General features: G+C 41.5%; 1 protein-coding gene across 3 annotated transcripts; it reads left to right on the top strand.

The window, feature by feature from the left end:
• Window positions 1-1,236: 1,236 nt before the first annotated feature.
• On the top strand, window positions 1,237-16,280 carry LOC120019711 (dehydrodolichyl diphosphate synthase complex subunit nus1-like). 3 transcript variants are annotated; one of them, XR_005472352.1, is made up of 5 exons: window positions 1,237-1,772; window positions 2,437-2,571; window positions 11,499-11,651; window positions 13,404-14,064; window positions 15,076-15,100. XR_005472352.1 is itself a non-coding variant. In XM_038963113.1 (5 exons), exons 1-5 carry the CDS (start codon window positions 1,406-1,408, stop codon window positions 15,164-15,166), a joined length of 846 nt encoding a protein of 281 aa, XP_038819041.1. In that variant the 5' UTR covers window positions 1,237-1,405; the 3' UTR covers window positions 15,167-16,280. The 3 variants fall into 3 exon arrangements, 1 of the variants encoding a protein (XP_038819041.1); XR_005472353.1 differs by lacking the exon at window positions 15,076-15,100 and having other exon boundaries at window positions 13,404-13,639; window positions 13,965-14,064; XM_038963113.1 differs by having other exon boundaries at window positions 13,965-14,064; window positions 15,076-16,280.
• The last annotated feature ends 1,228 nt before the right edge of the window (window positions 16,281-17,508 follow it).

Raw genomic sequence — 17,508 nt, 5'->3', positions numbered from 1 at the left:
ATTGACTCAAATGATGTCAATTAGCCTATCAGAATCTTCTAAAGCCATGACATCATTTTCTGGAATTTTCCAATCTGTTTAAAGGCACAGTCAACTTAGTGTATGTAAACTTCTGACCCACTGGAATTGTGATACAGTGAATTATAAGTGAAATAATTTGTCTGTAAACAGTTGTTGGAAAAATGACTTGTGTCATGCACAAAGTAGATGTCCTAACCGACTTGCCAAAACTATAGTTTGTTAACAAGAAAATTGTGGAGTGGTTGAAAAAACGAGTTTTAATGACTCCAACCTAAGTGTATGTAAACTTCCAACTTCAACTGTATACTACCACGGGTGAAACCATGTCTTTGTCTAATGCAGCTGTATTGACCCTCTGGGAAGAAAAAACTTCGTTTCACAGTGTCCGTTGAGTTCTTACTCTAATAATATAACCTAACATAAGGAAGTTACTTTTAGCTGTGTAGCCTATATAAAAAAAGCATTGAACTGCTGTATTAACAGCTACTGCAATATACATTAGTAAATAGGTATAAGTAGAATACACAGACAGACTTGCACTTCTAGGTTACTAAACCTGCACATTACCTCTAGGTTGTATGTGATTTGGTAGACAACACTGGGGAGTTTTTGCCGTTTGATGAGTTCATTGGTAAATTTCAGGTTAATATTACTCAGGGAGAATATTTGAAGGTTTGCAAAGCAATTCCACTTCCTTTACTAGGACTTATTAAGAACACTTTGTTATATTATGAGGTTGTTCTCTCTTTTCTAAGTTTACAAATTAATGCCTTGAATCTTTTGGATAAAAAATGCATCAATAAGTGGATACAATTGGCAGTTAATGAAGGAATTTTTGGTGATTATAATTCAATATATTGCTATGGAAGTGACCAACCCATGCTATGGTCAAAAGCGACTACCTTTTACCTTACTTGTCCAGTTATCCCAAAAGTTAAAGAAACTTATTTTAAAATATTTTCTTACATCTACCATGTTAATGATTTAGTGTTCTATTATTTCGCTTAGTGTTCTATTATTTCATTTTTTTTAACCGTTATATTCACAATAATGTCCCTGTATTGATGTGTAATATTGTTATTATTGTTCCAATAAAAACTTTAAAAATCTAGGTTGCGACAGAAAGTACAACCCTAGATCTCGCGTGATTTCATGTTTGCTGAATCGTCCAATCAGTGAGCTCGACTGAGCTACGTGTATCTCCGGGTTCAGAGGGTAATGGTTGGATGAAGATGGCAGCCGGCAAACGGAGGTGTTGGGAGTAAGCGAAATGGCTCACAGAACTAGACTAGTGTATAGCCATCATTACTAGACTTGAAATGCAGAGCTATATGAATTTCTGATAATTATTATATTTTGACATTTTGTCGAAGAGGGCTGCATAATGGTTCTCGTGTACGAGTTCGTGTGGCGGGTTCTGCATGTCCTTCTCCACATTCATAGAACGCTTATCACTTTGTTCCGAATCCGCCTTCGCAATTGGAATGGGCAGCTATGGTCACGAGCCTTAGCAACGCTTCTTGTGCCGATAGCTCTCTCGTTTCCCAAACAGAAAAAGCTCGTTCCTGCACCCGGTAAACGCGTTGGTCGTCGGTATCGCTGGGGGGCGGATGGGAAATCTCTGGAGAAGCTGCCTGACCATATAGGCTTGTTGATAGCGGAAGAGGAGCCGAGATACACAGACATTGCCAACCTTGTCGTGTGGTGCATGGCAGTCGGCATATCTTATATCAGTGTGTACGATAATCACGGTAAGATATCATTTGATTATAAAATGTGTTCATTATTTTTATTAACACCAGGAAGTGCTAAATTAAAAAAAAAAAAAAAAATCTGATAGTAAATGGCTTTATCCGGCCTTCTTCCCTTTCAGAAGTCTACAACAACCCACTTCTGCCATATATGCTTAGTAATGTATCATTACATAAATGATTTCAGACAGAGAAGCCTCAATAGGCTTTCAAGGTTTGCTCAATGGCTTTTTCACCTAATTCGTTATTTGAGCCTACAGGGAATTGTCTTAACTGAAAGGTTACACACAGACACACACACACACTGTATTGCTATTCCTGTTTCACCACAGCCACTCCTACTGGGTCATTGGCTAGTTGTTGGAAAATATTGTTGAATCCTTCTTGATGGCCGTCTAAGTGTTTGGTGGTGTGGCGCTGTTCCTCAATGTCTGCTGACTTATGCCATCAGTCTCTCACAGCCAAATCTGTCATATGACACATTATTTGCCTCTAATGACTAGCCTTACTTGCTATATCATGATGTTAATTTCAGATCTCAGCTCTAAAAGACAGCAAATGATTTCTCTCTAATTTTTCTTGTTTGAAAGTTGTTGAGATTGGGTGTACCCCCCCGTATGATATAGGCTATTGGATTGCTCACATATCCCTTTTTGGTTCCCAGGTGTGTTCAGGAGGAACAACTCCAGGCTGATGGAGGAGATCCTGAAGCAGCAGCAGGAGCTCCTGGGTCTGGAAGGCTCCAAGCAGCACTCTGTAGAGTTCCTCAACAATGGCACTGACAAACAGGACAATCAAGGTGAGACACCAGGAGCTGTATGTGTCAAGCTTCCCAGGTTAGGAGTGCTGGTCTAAAGAGCTGAGCCCTATACTACGTATTTTGTTTAAGGAGTTAGTGAGATAACTTTGAACTCAGGACAACTGGTACCACGAAAGTAGCTCACATTTTAGCCAGGTACATTTTAAGGCAACAAATCCTTAAGAACTAACCTGCCCCCGGGCAGGCTAAGGGTGTTTTTCTCATTAATGAAAGTTGGAGAGGCAGCGTTAAAGTACACTTTTCAATTCACATTAGCAACGGAACATCATGTGCCACAAGATGGTTCGGCTCTTGGCAACGGGCCGTAAATATCCCAATGAAATATCCCAGTATAGCCACTAGCCAGCGTGCTTCGACTATGCAAGCGTCTTTTCATCTTTAACCATATTACACGTTTGAAAAATGGATACAAACCCCATTACAATCTTGAATAATTCAACGATTCACAAACGTGCAGACCATAAAGGTTACATTTCTTCGTCTGTAGGCTACACTAATTATATTTTAGTCTCAAGACAAAACACAGAGTTGCTAACAGCATGTCTTCGTCAAGCAACATCAAAAATGAACAATTAAGCCTACAACCCCTCTCATATGAGTTTAAAAGTACTGTAGGCCTACCATAGAACAAAAGTCAGGCATCATTTTTTTAATCAATATGGAAATCATTTAGCCTACATGTGGTAAAAGAAAATTGCGACTGAAAACGTGGGTATAATATACAGTACCAGTCAAAAGTTTGGACACACCTACTCATTACAGGGTTTTTCTTTGTTTTTACTATTTTCTATATTGTAGAATAATAGTGAATAGATCAAAACTTTAAAATAACACACATGGAATCATGTAGTAACCAAAAAAGTGTTAAACAAATTCTTCAAAGTAGCCTTTGAAGCCTTTGCCCTGATGACAGCTTTGAAGCCTTTGCCCTGATGACAGCTTTGAAGCCTTTGAAGCCTTTGCCTTGATGACAGCTTTGCACACTCTTTGCATTCTCTCAACCAACTTCGAGATAGTCACCTGGAATGCATTTCAAGTAACAGGTGTGCCTTTTTAATTTGTTGAATTTCTTTCCTTCTTAATGCGTTTGAGCCAATCAGTTGTGCTGTGACAAGGCAGGGTGGTATACAAAAAATAGCCCTATTTGGTAAAATACCAAATCCATATTATGGCAAGAACAGCTCAAATAAGCAAAGAGAAATGGCCGTCCTTTACTTTAAGACATTGTCGTAACGTTGTATTGATTAGCCAGCCGCGACTGGGAGACCCATGGGGCTGCACACAGTTGGCCCTGCGTTGTCCGGGATAGGGGAGGGTTTGGCCGGCAGCAATCGCTCGCTAGCGATTGCTGTGATGGGCCGGGCACAGTGCACGCTGACACAGTCGCCAGATGCACGGTGTTTCCTCCGACACATTGGTGTGGCTGGCTTCCGGGTTAAGTGGGCATTGTGCCAAGAAGCAGTTGGGTTGTGTTTCGGAGGACGCACGGCTCTCGACCTTTGCCTCTCCTGAGTCCGTACGGGAGTTACAGCGATGAGACAAGACTGTAACTACCAATTGGATACCACGAAATTGGGGAGAAAACGGGGTAAATTTTTTTGTAAATAAATATCTAAATTAAAATTATTCTAATTTAAAAGTAAAAATTCAACCAGAGAGTTCCCTTAGATCATGAGAAAAGGCTGCACTTGACCGTTGCACTTGAATCATTCCCATGGTGAAGGGCTAAGCCCGCTACGCTATGAAACCACACACTATTGCAGAAACTTTGATATTACCGGCCGCAATTGATATGGTGAAAACAATGTGTTGGGAGGCACAGAAACTCAATTCAATACCTTTGTCAGATAGCACTGTGAAACTTAAGAATTGATGCTATAGCTAGCATTATCAAGAGGAAACTGACTGAACGACTCAAACTCCCCATCTTATGCTCTCCAAATGGACACTAGCTGTGAGGGCCGAGATGCCCATGCATTGACTTTTGTTTGCTGCTTCCTCGAATGGTGGGCTTTTGCACAGATGAGGCGACATCTGCCACAGGACGCCGGGCAGGCCTTTGCAATGTAGTTATGAATGTGTCTCCCTCTGCCATATGAACGCATTGTATGATACACCCACTGAACTATAGTGGATACACCGAGAGCAATTGGCGGCAAAAGAGCTGAGCGCAGAACTCTGAGATATGTAGCAGGTAACTTTGATTGTAAACTACATCACGCACGCCTGTTTGCAAAACTGTGGAGATAAGGGCTGACCCCATTTAGTCGATTGTTTTGTCAATAGGCTGTTGGTCGACTGAGATTTCTTTAGTCGAGCAGCAGCAAAAAATATTTAATAATCATGGTGTACAAGACAACTGTCTGATTCACGCCTGTTTGAGTGGACTGATCCATTGTGGAGGCAGTGGGGATGGCACAGCCAATCACTAAGACCTGCTGCTGAAATTGTATATGGTTATATTACGTAGGAACAATGGTGCAACACTAATAAAAATATTATTTTATAACAGATGCGCCATCTGCCGCATTGGATAGCGGTCGCTGTCTGCGGTTCTGAAACACATCAGTTCACTGTTGAATTGGTGCCTTTTCCTAGACCATATTGCTATGGTCATAATAGCAAAGTTAAGCAGCGTATTGCTGCTGAGAACAATGCTGTGGCGGTAGCAGCAGAGTTAGGAGACGAGAAAACAGCCTTTGCCTTATTGTCTAAGAAAAGTGAGGAGAGAGGAAACCCCAACTTAATTAGGTCTATAATCAACAGCCTAACTGTTAATCATCCATATAAACACAGCAAAAAAAGAAATGTCCCTTTTTCAGGACCCTGTCTTTCAAAGATAATTCATAAAAATCCAAATAACTTCACAGATCTTCATTGTAAAGGGCTTAAACACTCTTTCCCATGCTTGTGCAATGAACCATAAACAATTAAATGAACATGCACCTGTGGAACAGTCGTTAAGACACTAACAGCTTACAGACGGTTGGCAATTAAGGTCACAGTTAAGAAAACTTAGGACACTAAAGAGGCCTTTCTACGGACTCTGAAAAACACCAAAAGAAAGATGCCCAGGGTCCCTGTTCATCTGCGTGAACGTGCCTTAGGCATGCTGCAAGGAGGCATGTGGACTGCAGATGTGGCCAGGGCAATAAATTGCAATGTCCGTACTGTGAGATGCCTAAGACGGCGCCACAGGGAGACAGGACGCACAGCTGATCGTCCTCGCAGTGGCAGACCATGTGTAACAACACCTGCACAGGATCGGTACATCCGAACATCACACCTGCGGAACAGGTACAGGATGGCAACAACAACTGCCTGAGTTACACCAGGAACGCACAATCCCTGCATCAGTGCTCAGACTGTCCGCAATAGGCTGAGCGAGGCTGGACTGAGGGCTTGTAGCCTGTTGTAAGGCAGGTCCTCACTAGACATCACCGGCAACTACGTTGCCTATGGGCACAAACCCACCGTCGCTGGACCAGACAGGACTGGCAAAAAGTGCTCTTCACTGACGAGTCGCGGTCTTGTCTCACCAGGGGTGAAGGTCGGATTCGCGTTTATCGTCAAAGGAATGAGCGCTACCCCGAGGCCTGTACTCTAGAGCGGGATTGATTTGGAGGTGGAGGGTCCGTCATGGTCTGGGGTGGTGTGTCACAGCATCATCGGACTGCGCTTGTTGTCATTGCAGGCAATCTCAATGCTGTGCGTTACAGGGAAGACATCCTCATGTGGTACCCATCCTGCAGGCTCATCCTGATATGACCCTCCAGCATGACAATGCCACCAGCCATTCTGCTCGTTCTGTGTGTGATTTCCTGCTAGACAGGAATGTCAGTGTTCTGCCATGGCCAGCGAAGAGCCCGGATCTCAATCCCATTGAGCATGTCTCGGACCTGTTTTATCGGAGGGTGAGGGCTAGGGAAATTCCCCCCAGAAGTGTCCGGGAACTTGCAGGTGCCTGGTGGAAGAGTGGGGTAACATTCCACAGCAAGAACTGGCAAATCTGGTGCAGTCCATGAGGAGGAGATGCACTGCAGTACTTAGTGCAGCTGGTGGCCACACCAGATACTGACTTTTGATTTTGACCCCCCCTTTGTTCAGGGACACATTATTCTATGTCTGTTTGTCACATGTCTGTGGATCTTGCTCAGTTTGTCTCAGTTGTTGAATCTTCTGTTCATACAAATACTTACACATGTTAAGTTTGCTGAAAATAAACGCAGTTGACAGTGAGAGGACGTTTCTTCTTTTGCTGAGTTTATCTACAGAACTAAGACAGATCCTGCTTCTGTTTGAGTGTTTGTTTAATAGCCTACTGATTTCGTGAATTCGGCTGTTTGCTATGCTGTAATAAAGGCTTCACTTTTTTTGTTAGACCAGCCTCTGGTATTATTTATTATTTATTTAGTGTTTACACTGTTCCAAGTTGTCCAAAATTATATTTATAATAATAATTACGCTCCTTTTTCTTGATATCCTTATTGTTATTATTGTTATGATGATCATTATTATAATAAGTAATGTCATTATCATTAGTAGGCTTAGTATTGCACCCTTGTATAACCACCATTTTAGTTTTTAAACAAAATAACAAAGCGACCCTTGAATAATTAGTGTAAATTTATAAATAGACCATTCCATTTTGGAAATTGCATTCACGAGTGAATGCGACTGGTTTTAGTCTTTGCTGTAATAAAGACAAAACAAAAACATTACAATACTCTCTGGCATGCTTATAATTGTAATGTTGTTTGCATTGTTCCAAATGGTCAAAAATGATTTTGTAATCTAACAGCACCTGTTTGGCACACACAATATGCACGCAGCGCTTGCTCCTTACCTTATTTTTTGTAATCTCCACTATTTTCCACAACTAGTCAAATTTATTCCATTCTGACTTCCCCTTTCCCTCCTGACCAACCAGTAAACATTCCTCAGTTTTGAGGTTATTTGTCACGTCCTCTGCAACCACTTTGCTGTCACATGCGTTACTGTGTTTTTAGTGTGTTCAATTTATTGGTGTGATTATGATATGCTATAGGTCAGACCTTATAGGTTACGTGCATGAGATGCATACATGTGTCACGTAAAGAGAGCAAGGGTTGAGGGAATAGGGAAACTTATTCAGCTTCAGCAAAACGAACAACGCGTTAAATACTGTTGATGTTATGTGGTGGTTGCTACAGCAGGGAGGAGAGGGAGACAACGGGTGCGAGTAGGGCTGACACTGACACCATTTAGTCGACAGGTCGATTGTTTGGTCGACAAAGTTATTATTTTTTGTCGAGCAGTGGCAAATATATTTGTTAAAATATGGCACATAAGACACCCGTCTGAGTGGACTAATCCATTACGGAGGCCCCGGGGGTGGCACACCAGTATCACTAGTAGTACATTTACTGTTAATTTCCATAATTTCTAATCTACAATGTTTGTTTGGTTACGGTAATTTCTGTTAATATATTCAATATATTATTATTATTACAGTCTTACTGTTGTCATTGTAGGAGTGGACACGTTGTTTGCAGAGTGCACAACCTAGGCTACACTTGTGAGAAAAATGTTTGGTTTATTTCATTCCGCGTACGAGTTGTCAATGTATTCATTGACCGGAGTGCTCCAAACAAAAGACAATATTGAGTATGGACACGCACCTGATTACGCATATAGAAGTAGGACTAGTCTACCTGGTTTTCCCATTCTGTGATATGATACTATATCTGATATGTCTTAACTCACCATCCCCGTGGAGCTTCTCAAAGTATAGTTTTCTTTGCCTCAAACAGCAGGTAAACGAAGTCTGTTTTTACATCCATTGAGAATGAAAATAGTTCCGCAATGTTGCCTATTTGAAGCTCTTTCCCTTCCGATTACCGCTCAGCATGAAAGGGGGGGAAAATGTAATGCGCTGATCCAGTGGAAACATAATCAAATAGTCCTACATGATTACTTCTTATTCCTTGGGCATATAGCCTACATCTGTGTCTGTCCGTAGCTCACTGGCTGGGAAACTCTGAGGGCCCAGAATATTTTATCCAATGCTGCAAGTTTGCTAGCACGAGCTTCCCCTGGACCAAGTTAATACAATAGTTTCAAGTTCCTTGCAGACAGGCCATGCGTAGCCAACGTGATTTATAGGATATACATTTTTATCAGGATATTTTCTATCTGCGATGCGGCAATATTTTTATTTGTTGGCTTTATGTAGGCTATTTTTACATATATGCAATGGCAATAGAAGTTACTTTCAGATTTATCATTTTCATTTAGATAGTGTTGATTAACCACATGACATAGATTTTTAGATAAGACTTTATTATATATGAAATTAAACTGTTCCACGAAAATTTGCATATGAAAATCATAACTGCCACGCAGATAAGTAGAAATGGTACAGTAACTTGGCACTCCAAATGCAAAAGGATGCCGACCGCTGGTGTAGCCTTTTACCGGCAACATCAGGAGCGTTTTGGCAGAATATGTGAAGGCCAGCAGCAGCGGGAGGAGGAGGAGGAGGAGGGTCGGGAACAGGTTTTTGTTCTTCTGGTGAGGCTATATTGATCTCTGGCTCCCCCTTTAGTAATTTGTGTCTTCATTTTTTTTTATCGGAGTGCTTAAAACCTCTTAAGGATCGGCCCCCTTTTTTCAATTTTCGCCTAAAATGACATACCCAAATCTAACTGCCTGTTGTTCAGAACCTGAAACAAGGATATGCATATTCTTGATACCATTTGAAAGGAAACACTTTGAAGTTTGTGGAAATGTGAAGTTAATGTAGGATAATATAACACATTAGATCTGGTAAAAAAAACAAACTTGGAGCTATTTATTTTCATGAACTGAAGTTCAATTTCAATAGGCGAACAACAAGTGGCTACCTAGCTAATACTTACTCACAAGGATTCCTAAATCATTGCTAAGAATAGTGTAAATGACTGCAGTTTCTACTGGTCATTGTTTTCAGGCTGGTTGTATTGGTGCTAGCTAGCTACCAAGCTAAAGCTAAAATAATGCTTTATTATTGTAAGCACATCGTTCGTGGCTGGTGTTTGCTTGTTTGCAGTCTTTTTTTGTACAGCTTTGACAGTGCTGATAGTAGTGGTGGCGCTTGGCTTGCACGTGCAAATTCAGAACCAACAACATTCTATAATTATATGACGTGTCAAGTTAAAAGCTTATTTAACGCGTCAAATAGTATTATTGTCAAATAGTGTTATTTGACATATCTTTTTTTGACACGCAAAAACCCAAACGGCGTTCCATAGTATGTATGTCGTGACGCTATTACTGTGTAACTCCGGTAGGGCAACATCTGAACAATAGCGCACTTCGTAACGTTAGTGTGTACTGGTGCTCGACCAGTCGCGAAAGCCAACATCACCCATGACAGAGAGCGGTTGATTGTCAAGGGAAATTATTTCCATTAATGGATTTCTCCTTTGAGTTGTCTTGCTGAAATGTTCTTACTCTTTCAAATGACTGCTCGACTTGTTGACTGTTCGATCCACACAGTAGACATTGTGGGCTAGGTTAGGAATGCTGAGTTGCAGGTGTAGTGCAACGTTTTACGTGGCGTCATTATGTCATGTACCTATGTTATATAGGTATGCACGTCAACTTTGACATCAGTTTTTCACATCGCCGTTAAACTAGACATCGGGTTGATACCGATGTTGGTATTTTTAGCTAATGTCGTCCGATTCCGATATGTTCACCGATTTTTAATTTTTATCGTGCATCCCTAGTTTAAATAGGCATTTTAAAATGCCTATCACATTACACATTTAGTAATGACAAAATGCATTTGAAACGTCACGCACACCAAAACTTGTGTATGACTATTTTGGATATAGTTATTTTATCGACAGGAGTGGTGGAGAAAAGGCTCTTGTGCATTGATAAGCACATAAAGACTGCATTAATGATGAGTAATAAATGAAGGACATCACTTCATCAAGCCTATTTAACACCATAGCCTGGAAAAACTGGAAGGGCTACAACAGAGAAGCATTCAGAATTCTGCCATGTGTAGGCTATTTGGTTGTGAATAACCATTATGATTAAATAATCAATTCAATTCTATTGGATACAACACTTTGGGTCGAGTTTAGATTGCAAGGCATCATTGGGAGTGCAATTTTCACAATTCATCACTTATTGAATGAAGTTTGAAACTGATTATAAATATTATAGTTTATAATTTTATTTAGATGGATTCCAGTTCCACCAGGCCTTTGTTTATATTTTCTGTGGCGTTTGTTTATTAAAGTGCATGTGGACTGCAGCCAGCCTCTATGGGCTAATTTAAGATGCATTGTGCGGTTTTACTCTCCATCTGCTTTTGGCACAACACCTTTATCCCCTGAGCAAGTCAATCTGTTATGGCATACAGTCAGAATTAGACCATATGGAGTTGTGCAGGAACACAACACAGAAGAATTCTCTTCACCAAAGGAAATTGGGCGGCAGGTAGCCTAGCAAACCGAAAAGTTCTCAGCTAACTAGCTGAAAAATCTGTCGATGTGCCCTTGAGCAAGACACTTAACCCTATGGATAAGAGTGTATGCTAAAATGTAAAAAAAATGAATTCCTGTTCAAATACCCTATAATTCACTTAAATAACTTGTGAATTATATGATCCTGTTCTTAATTGTGATTCCTGTTCTTCATTGTTTTGTAATCCAACAATCACCTGTTTATGAATGCAATATTCAAGCGTAACAGCAGGATTGTGAAGCAGGATTTCCGAGTTACCACCCACTGACCTTTAGTCAGACACGTTTACCATTGAGTGGTATTATTACTGTGTGTGGGTGTGTGGTAGTGTTTGTGCCTGAGTACCGGTATTTGTGTTTTGTGGGGTTTATTATGACCGTATTCCTGTGTGTGTGTGTCCACAGTGCTGTCGTGTCAGGCAGTGGTGAAGGTGCTGTCTCCAGACGATGGGAAGCTGAGGATCGTCCAGGCAGCACAGCAGCTGTGTAGCGCTGTGGAACAGATGGAGAAGACATCCAAAGACATCAACGTCACTGTGCTTGACTCTCTACTCAGAGGTGAGGAGGTCCCTCCCCCATGACCAGGAGGAGGACAGGACATTGGTTCTCGCTGTTGTCCTTAGTGCTGTTATTTATGGGCAGTGGACAATACCTTTTATTTCATTGTTTTATCTTATCAGGTTAAACCCCACAGACATTCTATTGATCATAGACTGTAAATCTGATAGTAAATCTGTGCCATACTATTACAAGCTGGAGTGAAGCTTAGCTCACCAGCTCTCCTTTGGCATGATGTTGAGAGTAGCAATTTCACTCTATTTGAAGCTCAGCAAGGATGGTGTAAAGGGAATGAGTAAAGGTCAAGGAGCCCCCTGTTAGACGAGCCTTCCACAGTGTTTGATCAAAAGATGAAGGAAACATGAAGCACTGGGAGTCTGTGCCAGAGAGAGCTCTTCTCTCAGTGGGTTATTTTCCCTGAGCCCTCTGTCCACCCCAGCTCTGCTCGTCGTTAGTACCTGGCTAAGACTGATCACCCTCACCCGCTGTAAATCACGTCATGAGTACTTCAGTGGAACACATCTATGTGTACTCGCTCAGTAGAAGGTGATGGATGAGACCCGAGGCAGGAATATGAACAAACTGATGAGAAAGATGGTCTCCAGACAGAATATAAACTACAGAGGATAGCAGAGTTCACTTCAGTGAAGTTATGGTGTGTTTACCTCAGGCCCAGTAAGTGCAGCTGCTCGTCAGTACAATCAGATGTCAGAGACCCGCTCGCTGTCAGGATCCAGGGGGGCACAGCGAAAGGGACTCTCTAATCATCTCACTATCTAAGGGGCTTGGCAAGCTGCTGCTGCTGTTCTCTAAGGCTGCGTTTACACAGGCAGCCCAGTTCTGATTATTTTACCAAACTATTGGCAGAAGATCTGATTGATCAAAATACCAATTAGTAGCAAAAAGATCAGAATTGTGATGCCTGTGTACATGCAGCCTAACATTCAAGAAGAAATTGAACTGTCACTTTAGATCTCTAGGTTCTCTCAATCTTTTCAACAGTCCTTATGCTTTAGCAACCTCCTAAATATGTAAAAAAATAATAATTTCCTGATATTTTTCTTATATCTCTCAGATAAAGGACAAACACTTCAAAACAAAATCTGTTTTTCAATGCATTACTATGGACTAATATCAGTAAGGCCCAATTCATGGTTTGATCTAATGTTTTCTATATTTTTAAAGGTGTCTATCATACTTTTTTTTTTACCCATCTACACACATTACCCCATAATGGCAAAGTGAAAACACGTTTGCAAATGTATGTTTATTTTTTTATACAGAAATATGGTCTCATTTATATAAGTATTCACACCCCTGAGTCAATACTTTGTAGAAGTATCTTTGGCAGCAATTACAGCTGTGAGTCTTTCTGGGTATGTGCTCAAGAACTTTCCACACCTGGATTGTATAATATTTGCCCATTTTATTGTTTTCTAAATTCTTCAAGCTCTGTCAAATTGGTCGTTGATCATTGCTAGACAACCATTTAAGTCAAAACTGTAAGTGTAGATTTGGACTTGTTTTTGTTATGCTGAAAGGCGAATTCATCTCCCAGTGTCTGGTGGAAATTGTTTTACTCCTGAACTTTTTAAGGCTTGACATAAAGGGGTTGAATACTTATTGACTCAAGACATTTCAGCTTTTCATTTTTAATTTGTTTGTACAAATTCTGAAAACAGAATTCCACTATGATATTATGTGTTTAGGCCAGTGACCAAAAAATCTCAATGATTTTTTTTATTTATTCAGGCTGTAACACAACAAAATGTGGAAAAAGTCAAGTGGTGTGAAGACTTTCTGAAGACACTATACTTCCATTCATCAAGTCTTGTGAGGCTTGGGGGCGTCCTAGAGCAAAACAATCGACATGCTCTTGAGAGGCCAAACCGTTAGGATGCTTCAGACAGAAGTTGGCAGATCGGTGGTACCGACTTCAGATGAGTCCCGTGTGGCTTGTGGGGGTCTTGGAGCAAAACAACTGACATGTGCGTGAGTCATCTTTCCATAGAGTGGTCATATTAGCTTGTAGGCCAAACCGCTCGGACGGTACAGACGTTTTCGGGAGAAGACAAACACCGCTGTAGCTCGGCCACCTTCCACCGCAGATGCGGAAGTCCGCCGTGTAGAGAAATCGTATGTCTAGCTTCAACAGGCAGATTTTGATGGATTTTGTTTATTATGCTCATTTGATTTCCGCGGGACCACAAAAAATGACTCGAGGGTTAAATGCTCCGCAGAGGACACTTTTATGAGATTTCCATTGATTGTGTTTTTCATTGACCTCTGTCCATGCTATCTCGGTTTGTGCAGAGTCGAAGAGTACACCAGATCCTGACCTGGTTCTGAAGTTTGGCCCAATAGAAAGCACCCTGGGGTTCCTGCCCTGGCACATCAGACTGACAGAGTTCATGTGAGTATTGCGTGTGTGCGTGTGTTAAATGAGGCTGCCTTACTCATGTGCAGAAGACATTCTGGGATAGCCGCTGCTCTGTAGAGCTGGACAGGAATGACAGAGGTTCCTCTCTTCTTCCTGTCCCATTATAACCACTCGCTGTGTGTGTGGGAGACAGAGGAAGTGTGTGCTTATGCTTTACATCCTGAGTAGAATGGATATGGGCCTGTTGTGTTCATCTGTGCAGAATAACTGGTAAACCGGTCTCTGCTGCCTCACTTACCTCCCGGCTTGAACGATTGGCAAGACTTTTAAAAATGCCTCTGTGCAACTTTGTATAAGTAGTAGGGCTATTTTAAGGATCATGGAAATACTGAGAGTTAATGTTGCAGTTCAGCCTACATAAGATGTGTAATTAGACTTTACCAGATGATAATGCATCACTAACAATGCTATTTTTCAGACGTGTCATTGTTTGGGAGTCATGAAGTTCAGTCAGAATGGCCCACATCATTGAACGTTATCAGTGTTTACAAAGCAACATTTTATTTGACAGATACTGTATTTGTAAGGACTTTTACCTTCACCAAACACTAGATGGCGGTATAGTACTGTAACTGCTTTGACGGTAGCTCAAGCAGCAGCTTTTGCTAATCACAGATTTTTTTATGACTGCCGTCGTAAAGTACATAATTGTATTTACTGTGAGCCTTTACTAATGTAACATGACATTTCTGTTGACCCCTTATTGCTTGGTATCTATTTTAACAACATTATTTAGCATTATTTTTTGTTAAAATGGCGCCGGAAGAATTGGCAGCAGTTTTACGGGTGCCTTGTGCTTCACCTAACACATTTTTTGCACTATTGGTTAGAGCCTGTAAGTAAGCATTTCACTGTAAGGTGTGATGTATTCGGCGCACATGACAAATAAACTTTGATTTGATTTGAGATAAACTGCTGCCATCTGAAGTAGGCTAGAGGTGTCTCTCTAGTATATATCTCTGACATCCTCCCTCTCTCCTGCAGCTCCTTACCCTCCCATGTTGATGTCTCCTATGAGGACTTATTCAGTGCCCTTCAGCACTATGCCTCCTGTGAGCAGCGGCTGGGGAAGTGAGTGATTGGCCAGGCCCCCTTCAGAGGAAGGGGAACGACATGGGTGGGGTAGGAGCTGCCCTAGCCCCTCCTCCTCCCGGGTCTCTGTTTACAGTGCAGGCGCTAGAGAACAAGCAGACAGCGTACCGCCACATCGAATCGCATCTCCACCACCACTCACTCACTGTTTTTCTGCTCATCTGGAACGCGCAAGGCTCGCCAGGCCACCTCTGTGAGGCATGCTGGGTAGTACGGGCCCTGCCAAGGTAGCGTCACGCACTGAACATCTACCCCCGCATCAGTCGGATTAACGAGGAACCAACATCACCTGAAGGACATGGTTAGCAGTATAGTATAAATCTAGTTTAGCTTCGCATCGCTCTTCTCTCTCTCTCTCTCTGTTTTTTCTAGATCTTGCACCTGCTGTGCCCCTGAGGTATGCCCTCCTTGGGGGTTTGAATGGAAATGAACTTTATGTAAGTGTGCTTCAAGTGTAGCGCTTGATCAATGTGGTACGAGAGGTTTTGGAACGAGAGCTCTGTAATCCGTGACTATACTCTGCACATGGTGTGAAGGATGACTGACTACATGGTTGTACTTTTAAGTCTTTATTCCAAGTTACTATTGGACTGTGTCTGCTTGTGTACGTGTGTGAAGCTCAGCCAGCAAGTCACACTTAACCTACACTAAGTCCAATCTTTGCAATCCAGTGGGAAGAAAGAGAAAGCAGTTGTCTGTATACAATGTCCCCCATGACCATCACTACTCTTTCTATTGCTCCGTCCATAACGTGAAAATGATTGCATATTGAACGGCCCCGTAAGAATCCTCAGTGCTGCCTTCGGTTGTTCATCCATGTGAAGATTGACTAACTATTGTATTAAAGTGTTGTTCTGTTATTTCCTTATCTCATTAACTCTTTTAAAACCCAGATTCAGTATTTTCTTTCTCTTTGGTTAGATGGCATACAGTAGTATTTTCACCATCATGCTAACTTTTAATACCAATGGTACTAAAACTCCCAATCCTTCACTAGCTAATGTGCCAGTGGTTGGGTTGTCATTGGAAGGTTTGGTGGGTTGCTCCACATGGAGCCTGTCGGTTTAAATGATCAATAAATGTTACTGAAAACCCCATATATACAGTACCTGCTTTGTTTGGATTGGATTTTTTTAAAGACAGACTGACAATGTCTTGTGAATAATCTTCCTTTGAGATAAATGGAACGGATGTAAATGGTTGATTTTATAGTTGTGTTGTATGACCTAATTTTCTACATGTAATGTGTGGTGAACAAGTGTTGTATCCCTAGTACTGTATGCACCAAGAGGTGTCAAGCGCCTGGTGGCTTTTAAACCTCAAATGATCAACTATTGAACAATTGAGAGTCAAGCTATAGTCACCTTGGATTTGTTAGCTGAAAGCTGTGTGACTTGGGAGGGACTCCGATGCAGGTTTCTAGTCCTTCTCAATTGATATGCAGCAATTATCCAAATGCATGAAAGACTACACCATCATTCAAAGGGAAAGCAACTTGAAACGCTTCATAACTGTCTGAGGTGTGCAGGAGAGCTGCATCTCCCTGGATGCTGTGTTTTTAGATCAAACACACTGGCCTACGCAGCTGAGAGCAGCTCCAACCACTACTCCACTCCCTTTCAGATGCAGCACTACACATCTAAACATCCCCTTCGAATTGAAGATGGTTGAGTTTTAGAGGGTTTGCGATGTCAGCTGTTTCGACATGATATTTTCTATGCATTGCAAAATGTATTCAACCGTACTGCAAAAGGACAAGGGAAGGTCCCTGTTACCTACTGTCATCTGCATAGCTGTACTCTGTCACATACTTGCAGGTGCAGCAAAATTCTTGTATTTTTTGCTACAGCAGTGCATTAATAATACCTAGTAATACAAACAATGCACACAATTCAAAATGTCATTAAATATCAGAATGAGCAATGTCAGAGTCCAGAATACATATATACTGAGTGTACAAGACATTATGAATACCTTCCTAATATTGAGTTGCACCCACTTTTTCCCCTCAGAACAGCCTCAAGTTGTTGTTCTTGACACACTCAAACCAGTGCGCCTGGCATACCTCATTCAAAGGCACTAAAATATTTTGTCTTGCACATTCACCCTCTGAATGGCACACATACACAATCCATGTCTCAATTGTCTCGAGGCTTAAAATCCTTATTTAGCCTGTCTCCTCCCCTTCATCTACACTGATTAAAGTGGATTTAACTGGTGACATCAGTAAGGGATCATGGCTTTCACCTGGTCAGTCTGTCATGGAAAGAGCAGGTGTTCCTAATGTTTTGTACCGCTTCTGAAACTTGCTTTCAATGAGTGACA

This window comes from Salvelinus namaycush, chromosome 24 (genome assembly GCF_016432855.1).
Source record: "Salvelinus namaycush isolate Seneca chromosome 24, SaNama_1.0, whole genome shotgun sequence".
Taxonomy (NCBI): domain Eukaryota; kingdom Metazoa; phylum Chordata; class Actinopteri; order Salmoniformes; family Salmonidae; genus Salvelinus; species Salvelinus namaycush.
This window is presented reverse-complemented; position numbering and strand designations above follow the sequence as displayed.